Genomic DNA, 26,758 nt, shown 5'->3' with positions numbered 1-26,758 from the left:
GTACACTGGAAATGTAGGTGCTGACTGCACTGGATTGCTCACAAAAGCCCCGTGTTATCCCCAGGGGTCTAGCAGTAGCAGAGGCACAGTCTGAAGGGGTGATGGAAGGGGATTGGTGAAAGGATTGTTTGCAGAGAGGCAACAAAGGTGTTGAGACAGCTGGGAGCAGCACTAGCATGGAGTGTGCTGGCCACTCTAGGCCTGAAGGAGCAGGGGAGGGGTACAGCTGTGTTGTCTAAAGCAGGCAAAGCGTGCAGCGTGAAGAGAGGACCCTTCCCTCCTTAGCATAGCCAGGGGAAGATGGGGCTCTGCAAGGCGATATGCAAGAGTCTCCCTGGGGAAAACATGGAATTTAAGTGGTAACTCCAAAAACAACAATGGTACCAAGCCTTGAAATTTATGCATAGTTTGTTCACAATATGCGTTTCCCATCAACTTTTGGAAACTCCTTGATATCCCTACCCTCTTAACCCCTATTTCCCACAAGTTCCCATAAGCCAGGGGCCCAAGGGATGCCATCTGCAAAGGCCTGCCTCCAGGGACAAAACTGGGCATTGAAGGGCAGAGATGGGTCTACAGGAACAAACCCACACCATTCTATGCCTGCTTGGGAGGATGACTTCGAGGATGACTTTGTGTGTCTGTTTCTCCAGGGCTCCCAGTGCCCGGTTCAGGTCCTTGCTGGAGGCAACCCCACTGCCTCAATCCCCAGCACCCTGTTGTTGCAGGACGTTCCTGCCTTCCCCAGGATGTGCTGAAATGCAAATCTTAGAGCCTCCTAGTGTGGCCCTGCTTGGAAATGGAGTTCCTCCAGATGTCATTGGCTAATGTAAGATGAAGTCATCTGGTCGGGTGGACTTCTACTCCACCATGTCCTTATGCAGTGTCTACGCCACACGAAGACACCTGAGGAAAGCGTGCTGTGCCAATGGATGTGGATGTGAGACAGGCAGCTGCAAGGCAGGACATGCCAGAGATCAATAGCGGAGGCCAGGGGAAGAGAGATTTTTCCCTGCAGATTTCAGGGGAGCACGGCCTCACCTGTCTGGATTCTGGGTTTTCAGCTGGCAGAGCTGCAATGCATTTCTGTTGTTTGAAGCCAGCCAAGTTGTGTGCTTCCTAGCAGCGATCCTAGGAGACAAATGTGACTCCTTAAGGAAGGCCCCCTGTCTTGGCAGTGCAATTATGTGCCCAGTGCATGCTAACACACTGCTGATGCCCTGCAGGGCCAAGCCACACCTGGGCATTCGGGAGGCCTGGGGTCCATCTGACGTCTCTAGTCACTTTTAATTTCTCGCCATATTCCTCAGAACTGAGCCTGAGAAGAGAGGACCCTCCCAAGCTGTGTGCCATGGCTGGGCAGGGCCGGGCAGGGAAGGTAAACTTTCCTAGGCCTGTTCCCAGCCTTTTGCAGCTGCCCACGCTGACCGAGGCCTTGTCCTGTTCCTCTGCTCTGCCCTCTTGGGAGCCTCACCTGGAAAAGCCCTTGGAGGGAGGGAAGTTAGAACAGTGCCTCTTCCCGGGCTACACCTGGTGAGGACAAGGTCAGATCCAGAACCCGTCCCAACTGGTTGGGGTTCATTTCTATCCCATGATCCATCTAAACTGTGGCTTCCTTATGTTGATGATAACAAATTGCACCTTAGAACAGGAAAGAAACAGACGGAAAGGGTGTGACAGGGAGGGCTGTGCTGATCTGTCATTTAAAAGAGTACATCTCACAGTTTGTATTTGTAATCAGAAGCCCTGTGCCGACTCATTCAGTCCATCAGTCATCCTGCACATGGGTCCAGCTGGCACACCATGGTAGGCTCAGGTGGGTGCTTCACTCCTGCCTGCCAGAGGAGGCTTCCTTGCAGCCTTCTTTGCTCAGAGATCTGCACTTGGCAAAGACAGTCAATACAGATGAATGATCTGAAGAAGACACAGCCTGTCTTTCCTGGTTGAGGGCAGGAGGGACTGGGCTATGGAGATGGCTAGGAGCTCAGACTTGACTTGACATGCTCAATTGTGGATTTGCACTGCACCCCCATCTTCCAGGCTTTGGGGCACTTCTGTTGCAGGAGGCATCTGAGCTCATGGGGCGGAAGCCCTGTCCTCGTGAGGAGCTTGCAGGAAACAAACACCACAAGCAATAACCAACCATTTAAATTTTGGGTGGCGGAGATGGCAGGGAGGCTGGTTTTGGGATCAAGCAGGAGGGGCAGCAGGAGCAACTAGAAAAGATCCCCTGTAGGGCATAAACTGAAGATAAATTTGGAAGAAGGGAGTGGGATTAGAAGACCATTGAGGGCCGGACATTTGTGGTCATCTTAGAGACTTGGGGAATCATAAAATAAGTAAGTGAGCTGTGATTCTAGAAGAGGCAGTTTTGGAGGGTTGGTTATATTGCTCTCTCTGATTTGTGTCTTGTAGCACAGCTCATTGACTTTGGATAGAGGCGGGCATAAAGCAGCTAGCAGGTGGAAGGCTTCCTTGGAGCACTATCTCACTTCAGCCTTTTATAGCTGTGTAGAACGTGACTCCTTAGCCTGACTCATGCCCTTAGCGGTCCACTGGCAGCCAGCCCCACCCCCAGTCATATCCTGCAGTGGACTGCTTCCTGTGGTCCAACAGGTAGCCCACGGCCAGTTCAGAAGCCTAGGGATGCGGTCATGGAGAGGCCGGCCAGTGCTGGTAGCAGGAGGGCTTAGACCCTTGAGTGCTGGGACTCTACTGTGGGGACTGTGAACAGGAGTTCTGGGCCCAGAGGGGTGGTGGACCTAGCAGGCAGGATGTATGAAGAGTGTCTGGGGGACAGCATGGAGGGTTCAAGGGAGACAGAAACTTAGTTATGCCCACTCCTGGTACTCAGCACCCTCTGCTGTTGGGACTGGGCAGGGGTGCTATTTAATCTACCTCCTATCCTGTTCTTGGAAGTGTAAACTCAATCGTAGGGCACAGGTGTGTGTGTGTATGTGTGTGTGTGTGTGTGTGTGTGTGTGTGTGTGCGTGTGTGTGCTTTAAGCAGCCAGGGCCTGAGGACAGGAAGGAGCAAGGACCAAGTGCCAGCTGCCCACTGGGTTTATACACCTGCTGTTTTCCTCCATGCTCACAATTGGCCCTGTGACTCCACCTTTCTGCCACTCACTGAGGCTATGATTACAGACTTATTGGCATGCTCATTTGATTAATTCTGGCTTCCTGCTTGGCTACAGTGCTCTGAGGGCTGGCATGGCTGCCTGCCCGGGGCTCTAGCTCCAAGGCTCCACAGGACCTCCTTCCCTACACAGCACACCTTCGTTGAATACTTAGAGCCATCTGCCCACGTTTTATGGCTGTCTTCCAGGGACCTGCTGAGAGGGCTAGAGGGAGAAGTGGGGCTGCCTGTGCCTGTACCTGTTGTGGCTCACTCCTGACTGCTTGTATTTAAATCACAAGACCTTGGTCCTTGACCTGCTGCATGGTGCAACTTCAAGGTCCCCGGAGTTCTGTGGGCTGGGCAGGGAGACCCAGAGCAGCGATGATATGGTGGCACCTGTCCTCTTTGTGTGGGAGGCCTGTGGACTCTGTGCTCAGTATCGGCTCAGAGAAGACCCGAAGCCACTCTGTCGGCCGTCTGTGCCGCGGTTGTATCGCGTCACCACCATGGAAGGGACATTGTACATCAACTGGATATCTGTTGTATGTCTCTCCAAAGAAGGGCAGAGCTGCCTGAGGAAGGTTTGTGTGTGTCTCTTGCTTGGTGAGGAGTGTCTCATCTCCCCCAGTGTCAATACTTGCAAACACACCAGTCCAGAGAGGAAGAGAAACTGCCTACTCACATGGGCAGCAACTGCATCTGGTTTCCTTCCTCCAGGAGGCTCAGACTGAGCCCCAGGTGGGTCAGCGTGCCCTCAGGCTTCCGTCCTGAGGCTTCTAAGGAAGACTGTGTCCCAGAAGGGTCTCTGCCAGGCTTTGCATGAGCCCCATCCTTGTTGGGTACTTGCCAGTCAACCCACTTCTTACCAGAGAATCCCTTTGGCTTCCTCTCTCCATTGTTATCTTTCACATCCTTCCTCTGCTTGGGACAGCTCTCACTTGTCTTCCTTTCAACCCCTGCCTCTCTCATCTCTGCTACAGGGGATAGGTGCACAGACTAGAATCTGCTGTTCAGATTCTGCCTGCCACGGTCAAGGCACAGGGGGTTTCCCTTTGCCTGCACACAGGGTGAGTGTATTGTTCTCCTTGTTGGACTGGGCTCAGTTAATTTTGTCTGGTACCTTGATTTTTTTTCTTTCTAGTATCTGCTTCATGGGCTTGGCCAGAACAGGATACAAGCTAAACTGTGGATTCCTCTAGAGCACACACCAATTCTTACTCATTGCTGGGTTCCCAGCATGTGTTTGTTAACTCCCTGGGTCTGGAGACGGCAGATGGACTATTGTTTGATATTTCAGTGCTCAACTTCTTCTGGACACCTAATGGGCTTGATCTAGAGCCTGTGTTCTCAGGTTATTTACATAGCCAAGGAGAGGGATGCGTGAAGATATAATAGGAAGATTGTGTGTTTTGTAGTCCTTCATCTCTTCTCCCCTTAGTGTAGAAGATGGGCTAACACTGGCCCATTCTGTGGGTTTGAAGACTGAAGGGAATCAGAGGCAGAGCAGGAGAAGACCATGGGACACGACCATGGTCACATCCGTGCATCATGCTAGGAGTGACTTGTAGCTCATTTGTCCACGCCAGTGCTGTCTGCACTGTCCACCCTGCATGGACCCTTGCGGACTTCTGCCATTGCATAGTGTGTGATTGCTCTCAGAAGGCAAAGCCAGGCGGTGGGTGTGGGTGCCAGAGTCGTGTCCCCGGAGACATCTCTGGCTGTGACAGCAACACATGCCCTTCCAGCTGGTCTGGTCCCCATGCCACTGTTTGTGAGCAGAAGTGATGGTAAATATTTAATTGTGCTTCTATCATAACTTTCTGCCAGAACTCTCAATATGCTTTATAAATGCAAATGAGTGCTTGCTTCCTCTCTAGGGACATGTAAGCCTCCTCAAATCACTTTTATTCAGCCCCCACCGGAGTGTAATGTCATCATCAGGAACTCCTTGTGCCAGAAGAGAGAGTGCCCTTCATCATGTCGAGTGTGTGGCTTACAGCCCCACACTGTCTTTCATTTCTGCAGTGGCAGGATATGGGGCAGTTCATTTGTCCCGCAGAAGTTCGCACCCGGTCGGGAGGCCAGGAAGTGTTGTGAAGCAGCAGACTCCAACACAACCCTCGCGCAGGTGTCTGAGACCATCACGAAGCCTTAGGCTGCGTTTGCAGGGTTAATGGAACAAACGCGTTTGGAGTGATAGTTGGTGATTTCCAATGTGGACTCTGTTTCTCTCATAGTCTTCAGCTGGACCCTGCAGTGAGGGTGGGCAGGCATTTGCAGCTTCTTGGCTTGGTGAGTGAAGACCCCTCCTCAGGGCTGCCTGGTGGGCAATGTGCTGAGGGTCCAGTCTGCTGGCATAGGGTGGCTTTGCAGAAGGCACCGCACCTTGCTGCATCCCGGTTCCTGACTCAGCACCCAGGTTCAGTCGCCCTTGCTTCGAAGCCCATCTGGCAGAGACCTGTCAGTCGTCACGGAGACGAGTTGTTCCGGAGCTGCACAGAGTGGCTTCTGAGCACATCTTATGTAAATCAGGGTGTGATGATGAAATGATCGCTGGAGATGGAGCAGCGGGAGGGCTGCTCTGTGCAGGGGCCTCTGTCTGGCTCGCAGTCTGTGGCGAAAACCAGCTTGAGGAGCCTGCCTCGTGCTTGTGCCATTTCCACTGGGCACAGAGTATGTCTCCCAAACCAAACTTGAACTCAAATTGGGCAAGACCAGACAGCTTTGCTTTAGTGACTGGAACTACTACTAGAGTTGAGCTTGAACCCCTGTGCTCCTGGCGGGGAGGCAGCACTCTGGTTACAGGTACGTACCTAACATCCAACTCTGGAAAGAGGGGCTTCCCTGACCTGTTGACACTTACCTGTGCCTCAACTGAGTCCTGCATGTGGCCCATGCAGCATGGCTCTGGATTCTCCTCGCTGGATGCCAGCATGCCCTGCTGCTCCCCGTGCTCAGTTGGTGCCTTTGCATCTTGGTAGGGTCTAGCCCACTACTCCCTCCCTGTGCTGGGAGGCTGGATGTGCAGGGACTCATGCCCTGGACACAGACCCGCTTCTCTGAGCTCGAGTCTTGAGCAGTGAGAGCATACGGAGCTCCTTGCTCAGCACAGTTCCTCACTGACCTCTGGGGTGCATTCTTTCATTCTTTTAGATACCTGCCCACAGGTTTATGCCTTTCTTCTGTGCCAGAATCCTTTTGTTTTCCTGCTGGGTCCACAATTTTGCAGCTCTGCATTCTGCATCACTGCTGTGCTCAGAAGAAGCATGGGGTGACTGGGCGCATGGGGAGGGCAGTGTGGGCATAAAGAGAAAGCACACTGCATATCTTCCCTGGTATTCCACCTGCTGTGCTGTTCCAGTGGTGCACACCCTGAGTGAAACACCCACTTCCACCAGCATGTGAGTGTAGAAATCTAACCCTCTGGCACAATTGCTCACAGTCACAGGGGCAGAAAAAAGTACTGCATTGGCCCAAAACTTCTGCCTTATACCAACATTGATTTAAACTGTTCCAGAGACCTAGGTAAGAGAAAAATCTCTATAACCTTGAGATAAGCCAAGCTTTGTCAGACATGGTACTAAAGTTGTGAAAGGAAAATGCTGATAAATGGATCTCTGTTAAAATTAAAAACTGCAAGTTGAAAGAGACTGTTAAAAAAGCAAAAAGACCTGGGCTGGCACGATGGCTCAATTAGCCAATTGAGCCATCCTTTGCCTGCAAGTGCCAGCTTTGCATATGGGTGCCGGTTCATATCCCAGTTTCTCCACTTCCCATCCAGTTCTCTGCTAATGGCCTGGGAAAGAAGTGCAGGATGACCAAGTCCTTGGGACCCTGCACACCCATGTGGGAGACCTGGAAGAAGCTCTTGGCTCCTGGCTTCAGATCAGTCCAGCTCCAGCTGTTGTGACTCTTTGGGTAGTGAACCAACAGATGGAAGATATTTCTGTCTCTCCTTCTCTCTGTAAATTTGTCTTTCTAATAAAAATAAATAAATCTTAAAAAAAAGACACCAGGAAGACCAGTGTTAAAGACAGAGAGGTCTTTACTGATTCACTCCCTAAGTGGCTGCCATGGCCTCTGCAGAGCCAGGCTGAAGCCAAAAACCTGGTACTCCCAAAACCAAGGTCTCCAATGTGAGTGGCAGTGGCCCAAGCACTTGGGCCACCTTCTGCTGCCTTTCCAGGCACCTTAGCAGGGAGCAGCTGGAACACAAACCAGCATTCATGTGGGATCCTGGCTTTATAGGCTGAGGCCTAGCCTGAAAAAGCACTTGGGCTCAGAGTAGAGAACTCTCAGTACTCAGGAGTGTAAGCTATACAGCTTACACTGGGAGAAAAACCATACAGACGCTCAACAGAGGACATGTGCGAATGGTGAATGGTCACATGATAAGAGGCTCAGCAGCGTTCTTTAGTCAAAGGCAGGCATCAGCCGCAATGATGCACCCCTAGGAAGACAGCTAGAACCAGTGATGAACGGCCATGCCAGACGCTGCTGAAGATATGCAGGGTCTGGAACCACCATACAGTCTCATGTGATGGCCAATAACAGGTGAATGGGTAGGCTAAACTGGTATTGTCATGCATCGGGATACCATACAGCCATGAAAATGAAAGAACCTGGGTGAATCTTAAAGCAATTACGCTGAGTGGCAAAGGCCATATTTAAAATAGTACACACTACCTGATCCTATTCGTATGGGATTCTAGAAAGCACCATGTAGTCTGCAGTGATAAAAAGCAGATAGGCTGTTGCCTGAGGACAAGGGTGGAGTCAACTTGTAGCAGGAAGGAGGGAGGGAAGGGCCAGAGGATTGGGGATTGGTTAACATGTTTATTATTTTGATTGTGATGGTGATCTTTAGGGGGCAAATATGCACTAAATGTTACTAACCTGCCTTCTTTAACTACAATTTATTGTGGTCAAAGGGACCTTGGTAGCCAGGAGGCTGGCTACTGTAATTGTTGGCGTTTTGTGGCTGGTAACGGCTCGCTGCTGGGTTCAGGTGCTCCTGGTGCTTTGGGTGAGCCTTTGGCCAAGGCTAAGGGAGTCCCAAGCAGAGCCTTGGGGAAGAGGGTGGGAGTGGTATAGGCATGCCTTGGTAGCAGGCTTGGGGTTGAAGTTGCTAGGGTATCTCCAGAGTGCAGACACAGAGCCCTGATGGGGAGGCAGAGTGGTGTATCTGATGAGGGAGGAGACTGCCACGCAGCCTGGTCAATAGAAGCGGAGCAGAGAGAGGTGATTCTAGAAGGCCTAGGACACGGTGTCTGTGTGGCTCTGGGGTCATGTGCTGAGGATGCAGATGGCTTTGCACTCACAGGTGGCTCAGTGGCTGCATCCAGTCCTGCCCGGAGCTGTGCGATCTCACCTCCTTCCCTCTTGAATGCCAATGGATCCTCTTAGTACGAGTGTTTACTGTCATCCATCACTTGGTGAGCATATGGACTGCTGTCTGCCAATCCCTCCGACTCATCAGCTTCTATCTGTTTGATCTGCAGAGACATTAATGGACACCAGGACGGCTACTGCGGAACTGGGCTGGACAGCCAATCCCACCTCGGGGGTGAGTCACACCTTCTGTTTCTTGGTCCTCTAACGCCCTGGGCCTTAAGGGTGGCAGGGGAAGCAGAACTTAGCTAGAGCAGTGCCTGTTGGGGGGCAGACTAGAGAGGGGACTGGCTCTGAGCATTGTCCACCCAGGAAAGGCAGCCCCAGGGACTCAAAGCTGCACTACTCCCTGGTGCCCTGTGTAGAACCATCTCCTGAGGCAGTCTTCCTGCAGAACTGGCCTCAGGTTGCTGGCATCATGATGGTGTGGGCATGGGACAGTATTAGCTAGGGGCTAATACTTGGGGCTACTTGCACTGCAGGGATCAGAGCTCTCATGGTGCCCAGAGGGAAGAAAAGTGGCAAAGATATGAGTGAGGGGATGCAGCTTGGCAGGGCTAGGGCTTTTAGACCTGGAGCTAGCCTAACCAAGATAGTCTCCAGTATTTTGTTTGATGGCCATGCACCTGGCCAGACCCTCTAGTGACCAACCTTAAGAGGCCTTTGGTGGAGGCTGAGTTGCTCATGGATAAGCAGAATTCCCTCTTGTCCTCTGTGGAGCTTGGAAAGACCAACAGGCAGGGAGGGATCCATGGAGATGTTCATGGGGAACTATGCCCAGCACCAACTTAGGGATAATGCATTCAATGGCAGCTGCATGTACAGGGAAGAAGACCTGAGCAAGGAGCTACAGGCTCCCAGGGAGGATACGTGAGGATGAGAAGAGACGAGATCTTTGCCCTAATACACATGTCCCGCACAACGGAGAAAGAGGAGCCTGAAGGGACGAGTAAGAGGGTGTGATGACGGAGGTAGGAGAAAGCAAGAGAATCCTGTGTTCAAAGGCAAGGGATAAGAGTGTCAAGGAGTGTGCCAAACGGGAAGATGGGATGGAGGTAGCAAGGGCTGCTCAGTACCGTCTTCCCACTGGTTTTGCTAAAGGGCTTGCAGTGGCTTCAGAGGGGAGCAGGCTAGAGGCAGGGCTAGAGGCAGGGCTTGAAAAGTCAGAGGCAGTAGGAGGTGATGCAATAGAGGCAGCAGGTGGTGAAGGGTAGCAGGATGGAGTGTTGGAGATGTGCAGCAGGTGGGCTGTGGGCACATTTCACTTTCAGAAGAAGGAATTCCTGTTTGGTGGAAATGGAGGGACAGAGTTCAAGGTGCCCCTAGAGAGGCAAGAATGCTCAGGTTTGGGGACAAAAGCCAAAGCACAGTGGAGAAGATTCCCCACTTGTTGTCTTCTCCCTGAGGTCAGAGGCCGGGTTTGGAGAGTGGAGGGGTGGGGAGCCTAGGGGAGGCAGGTCTTTCAGGGAGTGGAGCAGAGTTGAGCCAGCAGCTCCAGAGAGTTGAAGAAAGGCTGGGCCTGTGGGGAGGAAGGAATGCAGTGAAGGGCCAGGGTAAGAACTGGAGGCCATGCATGGCTGACAGCCCCATCTGTGCTGCGGCCTTGCTTCAGCCACCTAACTCTCGCCGGAGAAGTCTGGTGGTCGCATGACCCAGAGTTACAACTGAACAAGGGTTGCTGAGAGCAAAGGGGTCCTGAGGACATTGAGGGAGATGATTGGCTTCATGTGTCATGCCATCTCCTGGAAAGGAAGGCGAGTGAGATCAGGAGGGCCCAACATTTATGCTCAAATATAGGGGCCCTGGAGGGAGATCCTGGGGGCTGTAGAGCAGCCGTGGGGGCAAGGCTGAGACAGAAGGAGCGGAGGCTGTGCCGGGCAGTCACCTTGGTTTTAAGCCATGCACAGCCCTGCCGGGTGAAAGAGGGGTTGGGAGTGGGCCCAGGGTGGAGGTTGCAGGGGTGGAGTGGAGTTTGCTTCAGGGTGTGAGAAACCCAAACGGGGAGGCCCCAGGAGTGGTTCACATCCTCGCAGAACCCAGCACTGGGGAGATGTGGGACGAGGGAGGGGCTGTCAGCTAGAAAGCTTCTCTCTGCAGGTCAGGGTTCCACATGTGTGTGCTGAAGATGGGGATGGTGGAGGAAGCCTGGTGCTGGGAGTCTGGGGAAACTGAGTGCTCCCATTTGGAGCAGACTCAGGCCCCATTTGTGGCGCAGGCCCGAGTGGTGGGCTCTTCTGAGAGGAGCTAGCTGGGTCCCTTGGCTCTATTGTGAGCAGGGAAGGGGCTGGATGCCCCCACGTGCACACAGTCCCCAGGCCAGTTTTAGTGATGTTGCTGAAAACCAGCCAGAGTATTAATGTGTCAGACCACAACTTCTTGATGCTCAACTTTGAACTGCTGCAGCCTGCCTTGAACTTAAGGCCCCTGGTTGAATGTAAATGAGGTGCTGTCTCGGTAAGCTGCAGGAGGTGACAGACATGTGAAATGTCTCATGTGTCGTGTAGCAAGCCCCAGAAAGGAGCTATGCTCCTGTGAGGGTCTCATGGACCCTCGCTGTGTCCCCTGGCCACCCCTTCACAGACTCACCCTTCTCCCTACACTGTCCGGCCTGCAGGTGCCCGCTCAGTTCTCACCCCTTCAGGGTCTCTCCTGGGAGCCCTTTCCCTCAAACCCAGAGCCCTTGGTGTCCACTTCGAGCAGAAGTCAGTCACTCCATGTGCTGCCCATCTGCAGATCTCTTGCGCTGGCCCAGGCACACACCTGCTCCATTTGTGTGTCTCGGGCTCTGATAAGTGTGTGTTGACTGAATAAATGAGCACCATTCCTGATGCTCCTCTGCATTCCCAGTCCTAAACCCTGAACTTAGGGGAGGCTCAGGGTGGGCCCATAGCAGCAGCCCAGTTTACCCAGCTGGTGTTGAGCATCTTAAAAAAGAGCATGCTTGGCTGTGCAGGTGGAGCCACCTCCCCCTGAGGTCAGCGAGATGACAGTGTTCGGCACTGGAAATCAGTCCTTGGTGCTTTCAGGCGCTGGCTATGATGCATGGGAGGGGCTCTCCCAGGCCGTTGGCTAGCTCGGCTTGGTCACCTTGCTTGTTGGGAATCTCATCCTAGCCTTTTTGCTTTGGAAGGGGCTGGCTGGGGCTTAGTGGGGGCTGTTTTTGCCTAGGCCACTGAAGGCCTCTGTGTATGTGGGTTCCTGTGTCTGTGAGACATGTGGCCTGAATGAGACCATCAGTCCAGCGTCTCGTCTGCCAAGAACACTGGGCTTCCAGGATCTGCTCTGACTATGTTGCCTCTGGAGCCGTTGAGAACCCTGGCTGATATGCACCCAGGAAGGGGGTTTGTATGAGAACAGGAGTGCAAGGCCTGAGCCGATGACCATGAGAGGAGTCAGCTGTGCTTACAGTGCGTCTGCGTGGGTGTGTGTGTGTCTGCGTGTGCAAGTCTCTGTGTGTGTCTGTGAATGTCTCTCTGTGTCTGTGTGTGTGTGTCTGTATGTGTGTTTCTGTTTGTGCCCATGTGTGTGTTAGGGTGTGTGTATCTATGCATGTATGTCCAGAGACGAGTGTCTGTGTCTCTTTCTGTGTTCGTGTATGTGTGTATGGCTATTCATTCGTTCTGTGTACATGTATGTCTGAGTATGTGTGTGTCTACAAATGGGCATATGCCCACGCTTGTGTGTCTGTATATGTGTTTATGTGTGATATATTTATAGTTACATGTGTATGCATATATTAAAATATGTGTACAAGCGAGCTTCAAAAAGTTCCTGGGCAAATGAAACTAATAGATAAGTTTATTTTGGTGCAAAAAATTGAAATCCAGGCATAATATTTCAGAATATGCATTTTCTATAAACCTTTAAAAATACCCTCGTATTTGTCTATTTGCAGTTATGTATGCTTCTGTGGTATCTTTGAGTAAATAGGTACATGTGCCCACACATAACTGAGTATCTGTATATACATATGTATATACATACAAAAATGTCAGAAAATTCATGGAAAACAGAATTGAAAAACAACTTGGCTTTAGGTAAACTAATTCAAACTTTGTGCATAATGTAAATTCATAATATAAATTCAACATGAATTTTTTGAAGATGCTCTAGGTGTGAATTTCAAAATAACTTTGCAGCAAAACCAACATCTGTTTTAATTCCATTTGCCATAAACTTTTAAATTACCCCCACATGTGTGTATACGTGTGTGTGTGCATGTGTGCTGTGTTTATATGGAATGTGTGTGCATCTCAAGCCCATGATGTGTGTGTGTGCCCATATGTGCTGTGTGTATATGCAATGGTGTGTGTGTGTATCTCACGCCCATGATGTGTGCATGCGAAGTGAGATGAGCTCATCTCTTCTTGGCATTTGTAGGCAGCTTCCCGAGGACTGGGCGGCTGTCCGAGGCAGAGGACGGTGGGCTGAGTCGGGGGCTGCCAGACGGGCTTCTGCTAGGAAGCCGTGTCCTCGTTTGACAAATGAACACCCACCCGAGGCTCAAGTCCATGAGCGCAGGCCTGCTTGGCGCTTTGTGTGGGTGATGGTGTGTGGACCAGCTGGCCTGCCTGGAGCTTCTCACTGTGTCCTCTACCCTGCCTGACCCTCCCGGCGCCCTGACCAACTGCCCATCTTCTGGGAATTGAGCAAGCACAGCCTGGAGGGTAGTCCAACAGCACATCTGTTCCAAGGCCAAGTGAAATCAATTACAATTGCACTGGTCTGATGGGTGAGAATTTTGTGGAATCCCAAGCTCAGGCTGAAGGCCTTGGCAGCAGATAAACCAGTTGCCTTCTGACTGGGGCTCCCTGCGGGCTCTCGCAGTCTCAGTTTCCTCCTCTGCTGAAAGAGATGGGAACAGAACCTGTCGCACGTTAAGACCACGCGGACTGAAGTCCTCGGGAAGGGCTGCCACCGGCGACCCTCCGGAGGGCTGAATCCTTTCTTCCTTTGATGATTCAGTCATGCTAATTAAGACAGAAAAGCCTGAACTAAATTGGGCAAATCAAGAGAAATTTAGCTCTGAGTGCAATAATTTTGTGAATGGAATTTCACATATTTCAGTTCAGTATCAGCCGGGGGCCAGGAGGGCAAAGGGGTGGTGTTGGTCATAGTTTCTCAGTCTGTGCTTGCCCAGATGCCAAGAACCAATCACTGCTTCTACCCCCTGCTCTGGTCTCCCTGCTTTCCAACCCCCTTTGTTTTTTCTACCTCCATGGTGTTGTTTTCATGCTGTGGCAGCCCCCTTGGCAACAAGATGACTGCAGAAGCTCCAGCCTTTATAGCTGCTTCCATCCACAAATACCAAGGAAGAACAAATGCCTCGTGTTGGCCCTTCAAGCAGAAACTCTGGAGTTAGCTCTGCTAAGGCCCGATTGGCTTAGCTGCAATGCCACGACCACCCTGAGCCAGGGTACCCAGGAGATGCAGTGTGCTCGTCACAGGGGCAGACTGTAGGATTCCATGTTTGTCCCGTTATTGTGCAGAGCCTATTGGGAAACCATGGCTGGAAGGCAAGTGGGATTCACTGTCCAGAGGGAATGGAGATTTAGGTACCTGAGAATGAGTGGATGCTAAGCCGTAAGTCAGGCCTTCAGTGGGTTATTACTAGGCACACGTTAATCCTTACAAGGCACAGAGCAGCTGGCCAGTACCCTCAAATCTTGTGGCTAACGTGCCAGTGCACCTGCTGCCAGCTCCACGGCTTCTCGTTGCCTGTCTGCTGGGGGTATCCTTAAAAGCCACTGCCAGGGTGAGCTGCCATGGCCACCTTGCAGGCTTGGGCCATGAAAGGGCTTTATTCTCACGGCACCAGACCTGGGCAGTTTCCTTCCAGCAAATAGTGGCACTTCCTCAAAGGAGAAATGCCGGCTGCCTCCCTGCTGCTGGGCCTCTGACCTTCCCGTTGGCCGCTGGCCACGGCCGCCTCCCCACTTGCCTTCCCTCTTCAGGTAAACTGAGCAAAGTCGGAGCTCCCTCCCGGGCCTCCCACCCACTCTTTATCTTTTTCTCTCTCTACCAAAAGGCCTGTAATTAGGAGACATTAGCAGGCTCAAAACAGCTTTCATACCTGAAACATCCTCCGTAATTGCACTCCGCAGAGCTCTTCCCTGGCTATTAATGTCACTTTTATGAAGCAACGAGGAACAAAACACCCCGAGGCACTTAAAACATTTTTTTTTAATATAATACGCGTCTTTTAGGAGTGGAAGTTTAAAATCACCCGCCTGACAGAGACAGTGAGAGACAAAGACACGTGGGGGCCCAGGACTAGGGCCAGGAGGCGGAGCGTCCTCTGGCACAGTCCCCTGCTGCTCTGGTCAAGGCCCTGGTGGCCCTGGGGAGGGCTGCCTGATGGTGCCAGGGTCCGCAGGGAGGGGGACTGGAGCCCCGTGAGCCGCTGGGCTCCCCGCTGGGCGGCTCTGTCTCCCGGGGCTCCTGTCTGAGACTTGTTTCTTGGGCCTGAGTGTGCAGAGTGCAGGTGAGCAGCATCAGGAAGGACAGTTCATCTCCTGGATGTGACTGCAGAGACCTGCCCCCGGGTCTGGACGTGAACTTGGCTTCTGTGCGAGCAAGGCAGGCCTTCAGGGACACTTGTGCCTTGCTCTCATTCTGGACCCAAGGGTGGGAGTAGTTTGGCTTAAATGCTACACTGTGTTCTTTCGGGCTCACAAAGCAGCAAGCCCGGGATGTGGAACTGGATGTCGTTGGTTCGATTCCTGTTTCTGCCAAGTTTTATGTCTCTGAGACCGTATTCTGTCTTGGCACTCTGTGTAGTGTAAGTGGCTGGGAGGATTGCATTTCCCTTCCTATGCATGGCTCACTTGCCGGGACTGGCTCTGGGGTAAGCAGTGCCTCTTGTGTCTGAGGCTCAACTTGCCAGCTTGCAGGAGTTGAGGGTGGGGACAGAGGAGGAGAGCCCCGACGCACGCAGGATCAACATTCCGGCAGTTCTGCATGGTTGTGGACGGCAGAGGCTACGCCCTGTCATTAGCAGTGGTGTGATTATGTTTCATAATGACCACTGCTCCCATTCACCGCGGCTGAAGCGCTGACTGGGCAGACTGGAGCCTCGCTTGACTCACCTTCTCCGACCTCTCATCAGGACCTCACGACAGAGGGGCCGGCTCGCCCACTGTACACAGCAATCCTTGTGTATCAGAGGGTATTGTTGGCGCTGATCCTGGGCCAGGTGGATGGCCAAGCTCACTGCTAAACCTCAGCCCTCAGAGGAGTGTGAGGAAGGAATCTCAGATCCATCAGTCATTGAGAAACCAGAAAACAGGTGGGCAATGAGGAGAGGCACATGGTTTCCAGTACAGGCCGGTGAGTGGTGCTCAGGGGGCTGGGGGCTGCATGGCAGTGCACCTGTGCCTCTGTTTGCACTGTTGCATCCCATGTCCCCTGCTTCTGCTGGCCTTAGAAATGTCCAATATACTTCCCAGTGTCCCATAGGACAGACAACAGGAGTCAACGTTCTGACTTACTGGACGGCTCTACCTTTGACCCAGTGTGGCCAGTGATCATGGCTGTCATTCTTACACAGATGTGAACAATTAGTGGTGTGACCAATGATGGGAGAGCCCACCAGGTGGGCAGCTCTTCAGGCAGACCACATCTGCACAGGGCACAGGATGCAGATCTAGAATGGCCAGCCTGGTCTCAGGAACTCTGAGCAGGCCAGGGAAATGCCAGAGGTGATAATGGCCCCGCTGTGCGTGGTGCTGGCTTGAGCATACTTGCCAGGATGGGCTTCATGTGGGAGCTGAATTTTAAAGGGGCCACTAGACAACCTGGAGCACTTTTTAGTAGAGAGCCGACCAGTTATTTAAGGACTGTGGGTGAGCCTGGGGGCCTGGCCCAGGTAGGATCTGAGCCATGTACAGGGGGCAGAGCAGTGAGGTGTCTTTAGTAAGGCCAGAATACCCCCACAGGCTTCCCAGAGCCAAGCTTCAACAGCTGCAGTTCCTGAGGTGGGTCACACACAGCTCTTGTTTTCCCACTCCATTGGAGTTGGGCAGTGCGGGATGGCAGGTCAGCAGGGTGTGGGCTTTTCCATCCAGGCCAGGTTCAGTTTCCTGGCAATTTGCTTTTTGCTGAGAATTGGAATGAAGCCAGGAGCTCTTCCTTTCTGCCTGTCTCCAGGACAGCCCCAACTTATTAGGTTTTTGCAAAATGAGAAGCCCCCTTTTCCTGGGCCTGCAGCCCACTGTGGTAGTCCAGCCTCAAGCTGGCCTGGGCTGTGCTTCTGAGCCCTAGTGGCCCCAGGAAATGCCATCCGTCTCTCCTGGGGTCCCTCCGTGGAGTCCACAGCCTGGGCAAAGCAGTGTTAGACAGCTGGGGCCTCGGGCCCGCAGCTCCCGCCCCGGCCTTGTTCCACAAGGCCATGTTGGGCAGCAGTGAGAACCACATTCAGTCGACAGCTTAAGATAATCACATGTGTGAAGCATTGGGATAATGGCAGCTCAATACCCTGCCACCGTTGCTATAGTGACCAGCCAAGCACCGGATCCCTCCTTCCCTACCCCACCCCGTGTCCCGCCGCCCCTTTCTTGTTTTCTGGACCTCCTTGTTGTAGGGATGGCTGGTGGGGTGGGGGGATTGAGTTTGGGAAATGGGAAAGAGGAGGAGAGAGGGAGAGGAGGCCCAAGAGGGGCAGCCCATTATGTTTTTTAAATACCCCAGCTGGAGGTGTTTGAAATCTCCACAGAGACAGAGAGAAACGGTGTCTTAATCCCGAGCTCCCTGTGAATTATTTAAAGGGATCTTGTCAGAAGGATGAATTTGTCACTGTTGCAGTGTCAACAGCAGCAGCAGCTGTCATGCAGGCTGAGGACCCCACTCCAGGCCAGGCCTGGCACGCAGTGCTGTGCTGATTGTGGAGGTTTCAGTGGCCTAGGGGCTGTGGATGTGTGGATGAGGAGCCCGGTCCTGGGACACAAGACTGCAGTGACTCCCTGGCATGCTGGCAGAGACCCGGGCTGACATGTGCCAGCCTGCGAAGACAAGTGTGCTGTCTGGACCACAAGCTGCAGACTCACTCTCTAGTAGTGGGACTTTGATCGGCGTGTGGATCTCTGTGCAGTAAGGGGTACTCCCTCTGGGCTCACACAGCCTCCAGGGCTGTGCACACACAAGGAGAGACACACAGGCACGCACAGGGGCGGACAGAGAGGCAGCAGAGGGGGCTGTGGGTTATCTACATCATCGTCCACGAGCAACCCTTGCAAGGAAAGAGTAGAAGAGCGAGTGTCCTACAGGGCCAAGAGCCACCCCAGCTGACCTGTTCAGAGGCACTCCTGTGGGATTAAGTAGCTTGCAGCTTCAGCTCATGTCTGATCCTCACACCCACCTTGCCAGCTAGGTGCTCGCTAGATTACAGAGAAAACTGAGGGTTACCAAGTTTAAAGGCTTGCATCTGGGTCTGGCTGACTTGAGTGCCTGGAGAGGTAACTGTCGTGCTGATGTTGGGGTGACCATGATCTTGGTTCTGGGTGTGGCAGGATTCTAGCCATGCTCCTTAACCCTGTCTCTTTCTGTTAAGCTTGGAACTGTCCTTCCTGACCTTTGGCTGTATTCCACCTGCTTGCCACATTTCCTGCCCTTCTCCACCATCCATGTGTCCAATAGGATTTCGTGGAGCTTTGATCTTGGAAAGTCTACAGTATTCTCGTTGTATCTCTTGCCCCTAGGCACGTACTCTTCAGTGTCCCATGGAGTATGTCCTTGCCATGAATCCGTAGCTCAGGGCATTTCGTTGCTTGGTGCCCCTGTGTGGTGGAAGTGCTGCCAAGATGCTGGGCATTCAGGAGTGTGCACTCTGACTTGGCCACCCCTTTCTGTAGCACATCCCATGGGAACATGGCCATGAATGGGAGGCCATGGGTGTCCTCACAGACCTGTGCATCTGGAAGGTGAGCTGGTGTTCAAGTTCTCCAGGGAGCCATTGAGTCAATGCTGCCTTGGTTGGTTGGCAAACTAAGTGATAGCTCCCGCTGGGCTTGTAGGAGTTTACACCCCATGGACTGCATTTTGCATTTCAATTAGCCCTCCAGCTTGTGTTATATCTGAGCCCTTTCAGGCTTGGTCTCCTGTCTATAGTTTGTCTTTGGGCTCCAGACCGAGCAATGAGGAAGCTTGGTGACGAACAGTTCCAACCCAGCACTGAACCCTTTGCAACACTCAAGATTTCTGGCCTCTTGTGAGATTCTGCACAGCCCAAGTGGGCTCCAGTAGAATCCCAATAGGATCTTCCTCTGTAGTAGTGGCAGCTTCTAATTGCAGCAGCTATAACCAGGTGCACACAGCTGAATGGACCCAAAAACCTGTAGGCCAAGTCCAGCTGTGTCTCTGGTGGTGAGAATTAGTGGCTGATGGTGGTCAGGGATGGCCTGTACCTGGTGAAGTCCCAGTAAGCCAATGCGGAACAGAAGTGGGCTGCTGACCATCCGCATGGGTCTACAAGGGGAGGGAGTTTGGTCTATCCATGCTGGCGTTCTGCTGACCACAGGGTAGGATTATTTATTGAAGCTTGAGATGGCTGTCACACCCGGTGACTCAGCCCAAGTGGCTCCCGAGGATAGCGTAGTCCTGACGAAGATGGGTATGACAGTAATGACAGTCATTGGAGCTCCTGAATGGGTGTCCTGTGCAGGCACGATGCGGATGCATTTCTGCCAGGATCTTCCGGTGCTGGCAGCACCCTGTAAGGTTATCAAGGCTTCCTGCAGGTGAGGAAACTCAGGAAGTTGTCTCTGGCAGAGGTGGGGTCCCCCTGGGCACCTCAATAGCCTCTTTTCCTTCCACTTTACCCTGGTTTTTGTTTTTCTGCAGCCATGTCAGCTGCTTCCAGGCTGCTCAAGGCTCTCCCCGGCGGCCACTCCTGCCCTGGAGAGTTCGTTCTTGTGGCTTCCTGTACCTGGAAGTCCGCTGTCTTAGGTCCCCTCCAGCCTGTTGCATGCGTGCCATTCAGATCTCTGCTCAAAGGGATGCCTTTCCTGGCAGCCTTGTTGCCCATCGCTACTGTCCTCTGTGCTCCTTAGGATCCCTGGCTTCTCCATTTGCCTCTGGGTCACACTATTAGTGTGTCAGGCCACGTCATTCACTGCTCCAACACCAGCGCCCAGTGTCCTGTGGGCTTATGCTAAGTCCTTTGGATAGAGAATGACGTTTTTCAGCTGTTAGCCTATCATGGCTCAAGAGCAGTCATCACGGTAATATTTGCTCACATCTATCAACTGTGGAATAGGAGCACTTTAGAATTTGTGAGAAACTGATATTGAACTGTAAATGTAAGAGTAGCTTTTTGGCCTCATGGTTAATGTTCCTGGGTCCCACACTGAAGTTCCTGGATTCCTGCCACCTGTGGGAGACCTGCTTGGTATTTCTGGCTCTTGGCCTTTGCCAAGCCCAGCTCCGAGTTTGTTTCTCTCTTTTATTGTCTCTCCTTTTCTGTCTCTCAAATAAATAATATATTTTAAAAGATGAATGAAGTGAACTGGGTTTGTAGCAAATCCAGGTAGCTGTTATCTTAGTTTACCAGAAGCCCAATAGACACTTTGAATGACTGTGCTCCCACCTTGAACGGCAGCATTCACAGGACAAGCCTTCCCCACCAGGCCCACCCTTGGAGGCTGCGGTGCACAGCATCCTGGTTGCCATTGGTCACTGTAGGAGGTAGAAACTTTGCAGCAGTCCAGACATGGGGCAGTTGTCGAAAACCCTTCCCTGTCTCCTCAGAATTCTTGGCACCGGCTCCTAGTCAAATTAGCCCAAATCTTGGCACTTCATCATTGATCAATCAGTGTTACTGCTTAGCCTGCTTTATCCATCTCATTCATCAATTCTTTGATTCCAAATGACCTTCATCTATTTCTGAGATGCAAACCCACCTTTGGAGGTGAAGAAGGCTGTGTGGATTCAGCTGCGAGTGTAGCCCATGGAGAGGGGCCCAGTTCATAGAGACACATGAGATCTGATAGTCCACTTCCCCATGAGCACGTTTCCACATACCTACACACAGTCATTCACCCTGGCAGCCAACAGCCAAGCCAGCTGTGCGTGGGCAGCATCCGCATTGCACAGGCACTCTGGGCCACCGGGGGAGCAGACCCAGGAGCCTGGCTTCCTAGCAAGACCTTGCAAAGGTAGATTTGGGGCAAACCTAGAAGTGCCTTTCCCATACATCAAGTCCTGGTCTGAAGACCTGAAGAGGTATTTCTAACGTCTGTCACTGTTTTTTTTATTGTGCTTCTCTCAAGGACAGGGGGTCTGTTTGCATCAATAATGCTGCCCTTTCAAAGGCTGTTAATATTCTGTAGGTCATGCAAGGCTGATTTGTTTTTTCTTTTCACAGACAGGCTTATCTGGTGGCCTGCAAGAAATCTCCAGCAAAGGGCCAGGGGGCTGAGGAAACAGAGAAGTTAAGGAACAGATCAGAACCTTGCTCATAACTTCAGTCTTGCAGCAGTATTTAAGGCTAGGTACTGGAAGTATGGATAGGTATCCATGCTTAGTCGCAGCCTTCTGGGGCAGGTCCATAGGGGAGGTGGACGTGTATATAGGAACGTGGAGAGGCAGACGTTAGGAAGCATTTTTGGGAGAGTCACCGCAGAGGGAACAGAAGTCAATGGGGAGAGGAGAGGGAGGACTGGGAAAAGAAGCCACAAAGGACCTGGCGGCTAATCCTGTGTGAAGGAGAGCAGAACAAAGGAAGAGGGCGTGGAGGGGGCTGCATCCTAGACATCCAGCAGGGGAAGGAACTGGGTGGTCAGGCAGAGTGAGGTGCGGCAGGCCTGCAGATAGATGCCTTGTCTTCTGGAGGCATCCGGTAAAATAGCCAGGGAGGGAGAGGCGAGGTTAAGTTGATGTAGCTCGTGGTGACTGAAGCCTTATATGTTGATGGGGGTTCTTCAAGATAAAAATAAATGAGACACAAATTCACTGATGAGGGAGACTTGACTGAAGGAAATGTGTTGCTTTGTACCAGTGTTGTGACGCTAACTGCGTGAGAAATTTTGCCTGTTGGAATGAATTAATAAAGCAGTCAAAACACACAGTTCCCTGTCCTCAAGGAGCTCACAGGCTGGTAGCAGAAACCAAAGTCGCAGTTACGGAGCAATTAAACAACAGTTCAGAGTGTGTATTATCCAATGCTAAATTGTGTGGAATAAACTCAGTCATGGTTTAAGCATTCAGAGACGTGGTAGTGGAATATAAACTGGGAAATTATGAAGAAGTCATGGCAGAAACAACAGGAAGGGGTTGGCCCTGCCATGGACCAGCCCTCTGACTTTGGGCTAGCCAGTGAACCTCGCTCTGCCTATTGATTGACAAAAGGTCTTGGTCAGCATCATCTACAGTGGCTTCCGGCTGTGCCTCTGTTCTCTGGCTCTGTGTCTTGCAACCATTCATCCAAGATGAGGATGGGATAGATTCAGAAGGCATTTTTTTTGGTAAGGATTTATTTATTTGACAGTTACGGAAAGAGGGAGAGATATTTTCCAGCCACCGGCGCATCCCCCAGGGGCGGCAAGGATCAGCACTGGGCCAGGCTGAAGCCAGGAGCCAGGAGCTTCTTCCAGGTTTTCCACATGGGTGAAAGTGACTGAAAATTTGGGCCATTATCATGGAATGGCTTGAAAGTGAAACACCTTAGGCATGAACTGGAGCCCTTGTGGGATTCTGGCATTGCAGGCAGCTGCTTTATGTGTTACACTACAGTTAGCAAGTCAAGTATTAGCAATATCAAGAAGCAGAAGAAGGCCTGGTTTCCATGTGCGGAGAAGTAAAAGGGTGGCCCGGCTTGGGCCCTTGGTGTCCCTGCCTGGCCCATTCCCAGGATTCTGCCCAAACAGCAGACTGGGGCTTTAGTCCTGGAGTGAAGTTAATCGCAGCTCCTAGCAGTGGTCCTGGGGCCTTTTTGTTTGTTTGTTTGTTTTTTAAAGACTTGTTTATTTTTATTGCAAAGTCAGAGATACAGAGAGGTGGAGAGACAGAGAGGAAGATCTTCCATCAGTTGATTCACTCCCAAAGTGACCACAACGTCCAGTTGCATCAATCTGAACCCAGGAACCAGGATCCTGTCCGGGTCTCCCATGCGGTTACAGAGACCCAAGGCTTTGGGCTATCGTTGACTGTTTTCCCAGGCCACAAGTAGGGAGCTGGATGGGAAGCAGGGCTGCCGGGATTAGAACCAGTGCCCATATGGGATCCCAGTGCATTCAAGGTGAGGACTTTGGCTGTTAGACTATTGCACTGGGCTTGGTCCTGGGGTCTTAAGAGGCCAGATAGGAGGAACATTTTTCTAGAAAGAAGCATACAGTGTGACTATGAGTTGGTTATGTAAGAAATCATGGCTGCTTTTGGACTGAAAATTCAGTGTTCTGGCATGGGATCCTGTCTTTGGACTACCCTCATGCTACCCCTCACACTCTCACACTCAGTGTTAGGGATTTTTTCTTGGCCACCTGTCCCTCTCTGGGTGCCACCTTTGTCCCAACTTAGGCCTCATTTGTTCATCCACAAACTTGATTGTGTGGCTACGTGGCACCCTAGAGGGATGAGAAGGACATCATTGGTACAGGGGATGGCCCGGGGGCGTGAAGTTTCCATGGCATCCAAACTATGACAGGCCAGGTCAGCACTGAAAGAGGTTGAAGAAGTTCAGATTGAACGGTGGTAAAGATTTTTTGTTTTGTTTTGTTTGTTGCTCTTTTTTTTAAAAGCTGTATGTAAGTATTATTTTCCTGCTGTGAGTTGACTCATTTTAAGCATGTAGTTCAATGATTTTTAGTAAATTGGCTGTAACCATCACTACAATCCCATTAAGAAGGTTCTCTTCATCTCTCTCATGTCCTTTTGTTGTCACTCCCCCTACCCTGCCCCCAGCTCTGGACACTATTACTGTATCGTATTTGTCTCTTCTGAACATTCAGTGTGTGTGGAGTCGTACGCCATGAGACACACAGCTTCCTTTGCTTAGCATATTTCAGAGGCACATCCATGGTGTCTACATAGCAGCACTTCATTGTTTCTTAGAATTCCATTGCCAGCTCATCTTTCGTTCTTGTGGTCACCACTTGATGGACAGGTACAAAAGGCCTTGGGGGCCATGTTGAAGAATCCGGTAGAGTGCCTCAGCCATAGTCAGATCAGCATGCTGCAAGCAGGAAATCACTCCACCAATAAAGATGCCGGATCTTATTTTCTGAAATCATTTTCGGCTGAGTCCCCATTGCTGAAAATTTCAATCTCAACAAATGGCACTTCTTTCCACCATTACAGTGCGAAGTTCCCAGAAGACTCAGACAAAATTCTGAGAATCACCCTGCATTGTCACCATCATCTGTTCCCCTAAGGCCTCACTATTTCCAGGTGCTTTGGGCCTGAAGGAAGCTCTTGATGGTCACTACACTGAATAACTCTGTGTGTACCTGACTTCATAGTTCAAACTATAGCTGAAGGGACATCTCTGAGTGAAACTGTTGGGTCAAGTGTATCCACTGTGGTGATCTTGAGAAATAAAACAATTTCCATAGAAATTATTTCTGTGCACTCTCTATTCAGCTATACATCAGAATTTTTATCTCCCACACTGTATCCAACAGTGTAATAATAAATGCTATTCTTTGACCACTCTAAGTTTCACAACATGACTAATTATCATTTTTATTATAATCAGGAATATTAACCATTTTTCTACATTGACAAACTGTATCTGTTTCTTTAACAATGAGCAGTTTATCTTTTCTCCATTCTATTTTATTACAGATTCTCTTTTATTAAGGAAATTGAGATTTTATCTATAACAAGTTAAAATACTTTTTTTCATTAAACTTATCTATGTGTTTTTACTTTGCTTCTGTCGCTGACAGGCCATGTATAGAGCTGAATTCATCATTCTGTTCATGTTTAAGTAGATTTGTTCATTTATTTGAAAGGCAAAGTGACGAGAGAAGGAGAGGGAAAGACAGAGAGTGGTCATTCATTTGTTGGTTCACCACTTAAATAACCATAGCAAGAGGTGCTGGACTAGGCCTGACCCCGGAGACTGGAGCTCCATCCGAGTCCGCTGTGTGGGTGGAAGAGAACGAACTAGGAGCATCTCCTGCTGCTTTCCCAGGCACATTAGCAGGGAGCTGGGTTGAAAGTGAAGCAGCCGGGACTTGAGCCTGCGTTTCTGTGGAATGTCAGCTTAATCTGGCTTAAACTGCTGTGCCACAAACTGGTCCCTGGATCTATTATCTTATGGCTTCTGGATTAAATGTTACAATCAGTGTAATAGATTGTCTCCATGGCCTCTCTAGTAAATTTTAGGGTTCATTTTTAATGTTTGAATCTTTGACTCACTGGGAATTAACCCTGGTCAGGTGTGATGTGAGGATGCAGTTCTGATTTTGCCAGAGAGCTACCCAATGATCACAACAATTTTTAAAAATGATTTACCTTTGCCCATTGCTTTGAGTTTTGGCCCACATTTTCCCTGTTGAGGGAAACCACGGGGTTGGCCTAACACTTCCACCCATAGGCTTGGGCACTGGTGCCCTTTCCCCCACATTGTTACCAAGTCTTGATATTATATCTGTTTAATTTTTTGCCAATCTGATAAGCCAGTTCTAGGGTTTAGCTGTTGTTCGTAATGGGAGGAGATAATTACCGGAAGGAGCACAAGAGGCAATTTGTCAGATGCCTAGAAGTGGAGGCCTGGAAGGGCCATTGAATAGAGCTGATCTGCAGGAAGTGGACTTGAGGGCAGTGAGCACATGCCAGCTCAGGCTTTGGGTCCAAGCATCTGGCCCTGAGCAGGAAGCTGGGCTGCTATAGGGAAGTGTACTCAAGGCTGGTCAAGAAAGAGGAGGGAGGTTGTGCTGGGAATCAGCATCCCAAGGTCTGGGAAGGTGGAAACCTGGCTGGACGGAGTGTTGAGGGGACTCACGGCCATCTCACTGTGCTCAGAGAGTGCCTGGAGCTGCTTGCCCAAAGTCTCTTTCCACCTCCCACCAGTCTGGGCCAATCCACCAGAGCCTGCTGCCTGGACCACTGCAGTGACTTCCTGCCCAGTGAGCTCCAGCTGCTCTCCAGCTGCTCTCCTGCCTGGTGTCTGCCTGTGTTTGTCCTCCCAGGGACTCATCAGACTGAAATCCAGACTCCTACCCCCACACCCTCTTTCCCTCTCGGTCATATTCCTGAGGCTTCTCAGTGGCACCAGGGTGCCTTTTCCCACCACAGGCCCTTTGCACTTGCTGCCCATGTACACATGTGCTCTATCCTTCTCTGCGTGTTCTGGGTAGCAGGTGCACCCCTTCTCTTTGCCTCCCATTGCCATGATGAGCACGGCTGCGGATGTCTAGTGACTTTAATCACGGTGTTCTAATTAGGGATTACAAGCTTCCCCGTGCAGTATCCCTGGTGGTTAGTAGAATGCCTAGTGTAGAGCTGGCGTGCCTTTACTGCCTTCTGGCTGACGAATGAGGGAAGTTGAGCCCTAAAGTGCTGAGGCTGATTCTGAGCATCATCAACGAATGGCAGTGTGTGTCCCTCCCTGCAGGCAGTGCCGTCCACCCTCATCTCGTCAACCCCCGTCTTCCTTTTCTCAACAACCCCACCCCAGCAGCTGTGTGCTCGGGAGAACGCTTCCACCTCTCCTGGCCCACCCTGTCGCTGTATTCTACTGCAGTGGCACCTGCTCACGGGAGAGGCAGGAAAATGGGGCTGGGGGTGGCAGGGTGGCTAAATGGGAGAGAGACGCTGTGACAGTCTTCTGTGAATACCAGGAAGCTCTTTTCCTTTCTTCCACCTCCTTCCCTTTGAATACACAGCTGCACTCTCCCTAATTTGCTTTGATCGCTCCCCAAGGAGCTGTCACAGAATCAATTAGGTCTGTAGAATTTTAACAGCTCGAGGTCAGCCAGGACGATTCCTCATTTTACAGATGAGAAAACTGAGGCTCGGAGAGGTTAATGTTGGAAACAATTACCTACGACGGGTCTTGTAATACTCATCAGTGTTATTTTCGGAGATGAATGTTCTCCGTGTGGCAGCTCTGTGAGTGGGAATGTTTGTCGAGTGTATTTCCTGGGCAGCCGATCACCCACAGGATGAGTTTCCTGTCCGGGAGTGGCGGCTGACAGACAGAGTCGCATTTAGTCGTGGGCGGTTCCGCCTCCGAGCTTCACCATCCATCCTCAACCCAGAGGCCTTATGTTTGTGTCCAGTCTCAGCTGGAACGCTGGTTCCAGGAGA

General features: G+C 51.3%; 1 protein-coding gene across 2 annotated transcripts in view; it reads left to right on the top strand.

Annotated features, from left to right (window-relative positions):
- EPHB1 (EPH receptor B1) overlaps positions 1 to 26,758 on the top strand; it is a 357,658-nt gene that overhangs the window by 94,385 nt on the left and 236,515 nt on the right. For both annotated transcript variants that reach the window (XM_004588331.3, XM_058657114.1), the window contains exon 2: positions 8,623 to 8,687. In XM_004588331.3, the coding sequence (XP_004588388.1) occupies positions 8,623 to 8,687 (65 nt within the window). The remainder of the gene's footprint in view (positions 1 to 8,622; positions 8,688 to 26,758) is intronic.

This window comes from Ochotona princeps, chromosome 30 (assembly GCF_030435755.1).
Source record: "Ochotona princeps isolate mOchPri1 chromosome 30, mOchPri1.hap1, whole genome shotgun sequence".
Classification (NCBI taxonomy): domain Eukaryota; kingdom Metazoa; phylum Chordata; class Mammalia; order Lagomorpha; family Ochotonidae; genus Ochotona; species Ochotona princeps.
Note: the sequence above shows the minus strand (reverse complement) of the source record. Positions and strands in the feature narration are given on the sequence as shown.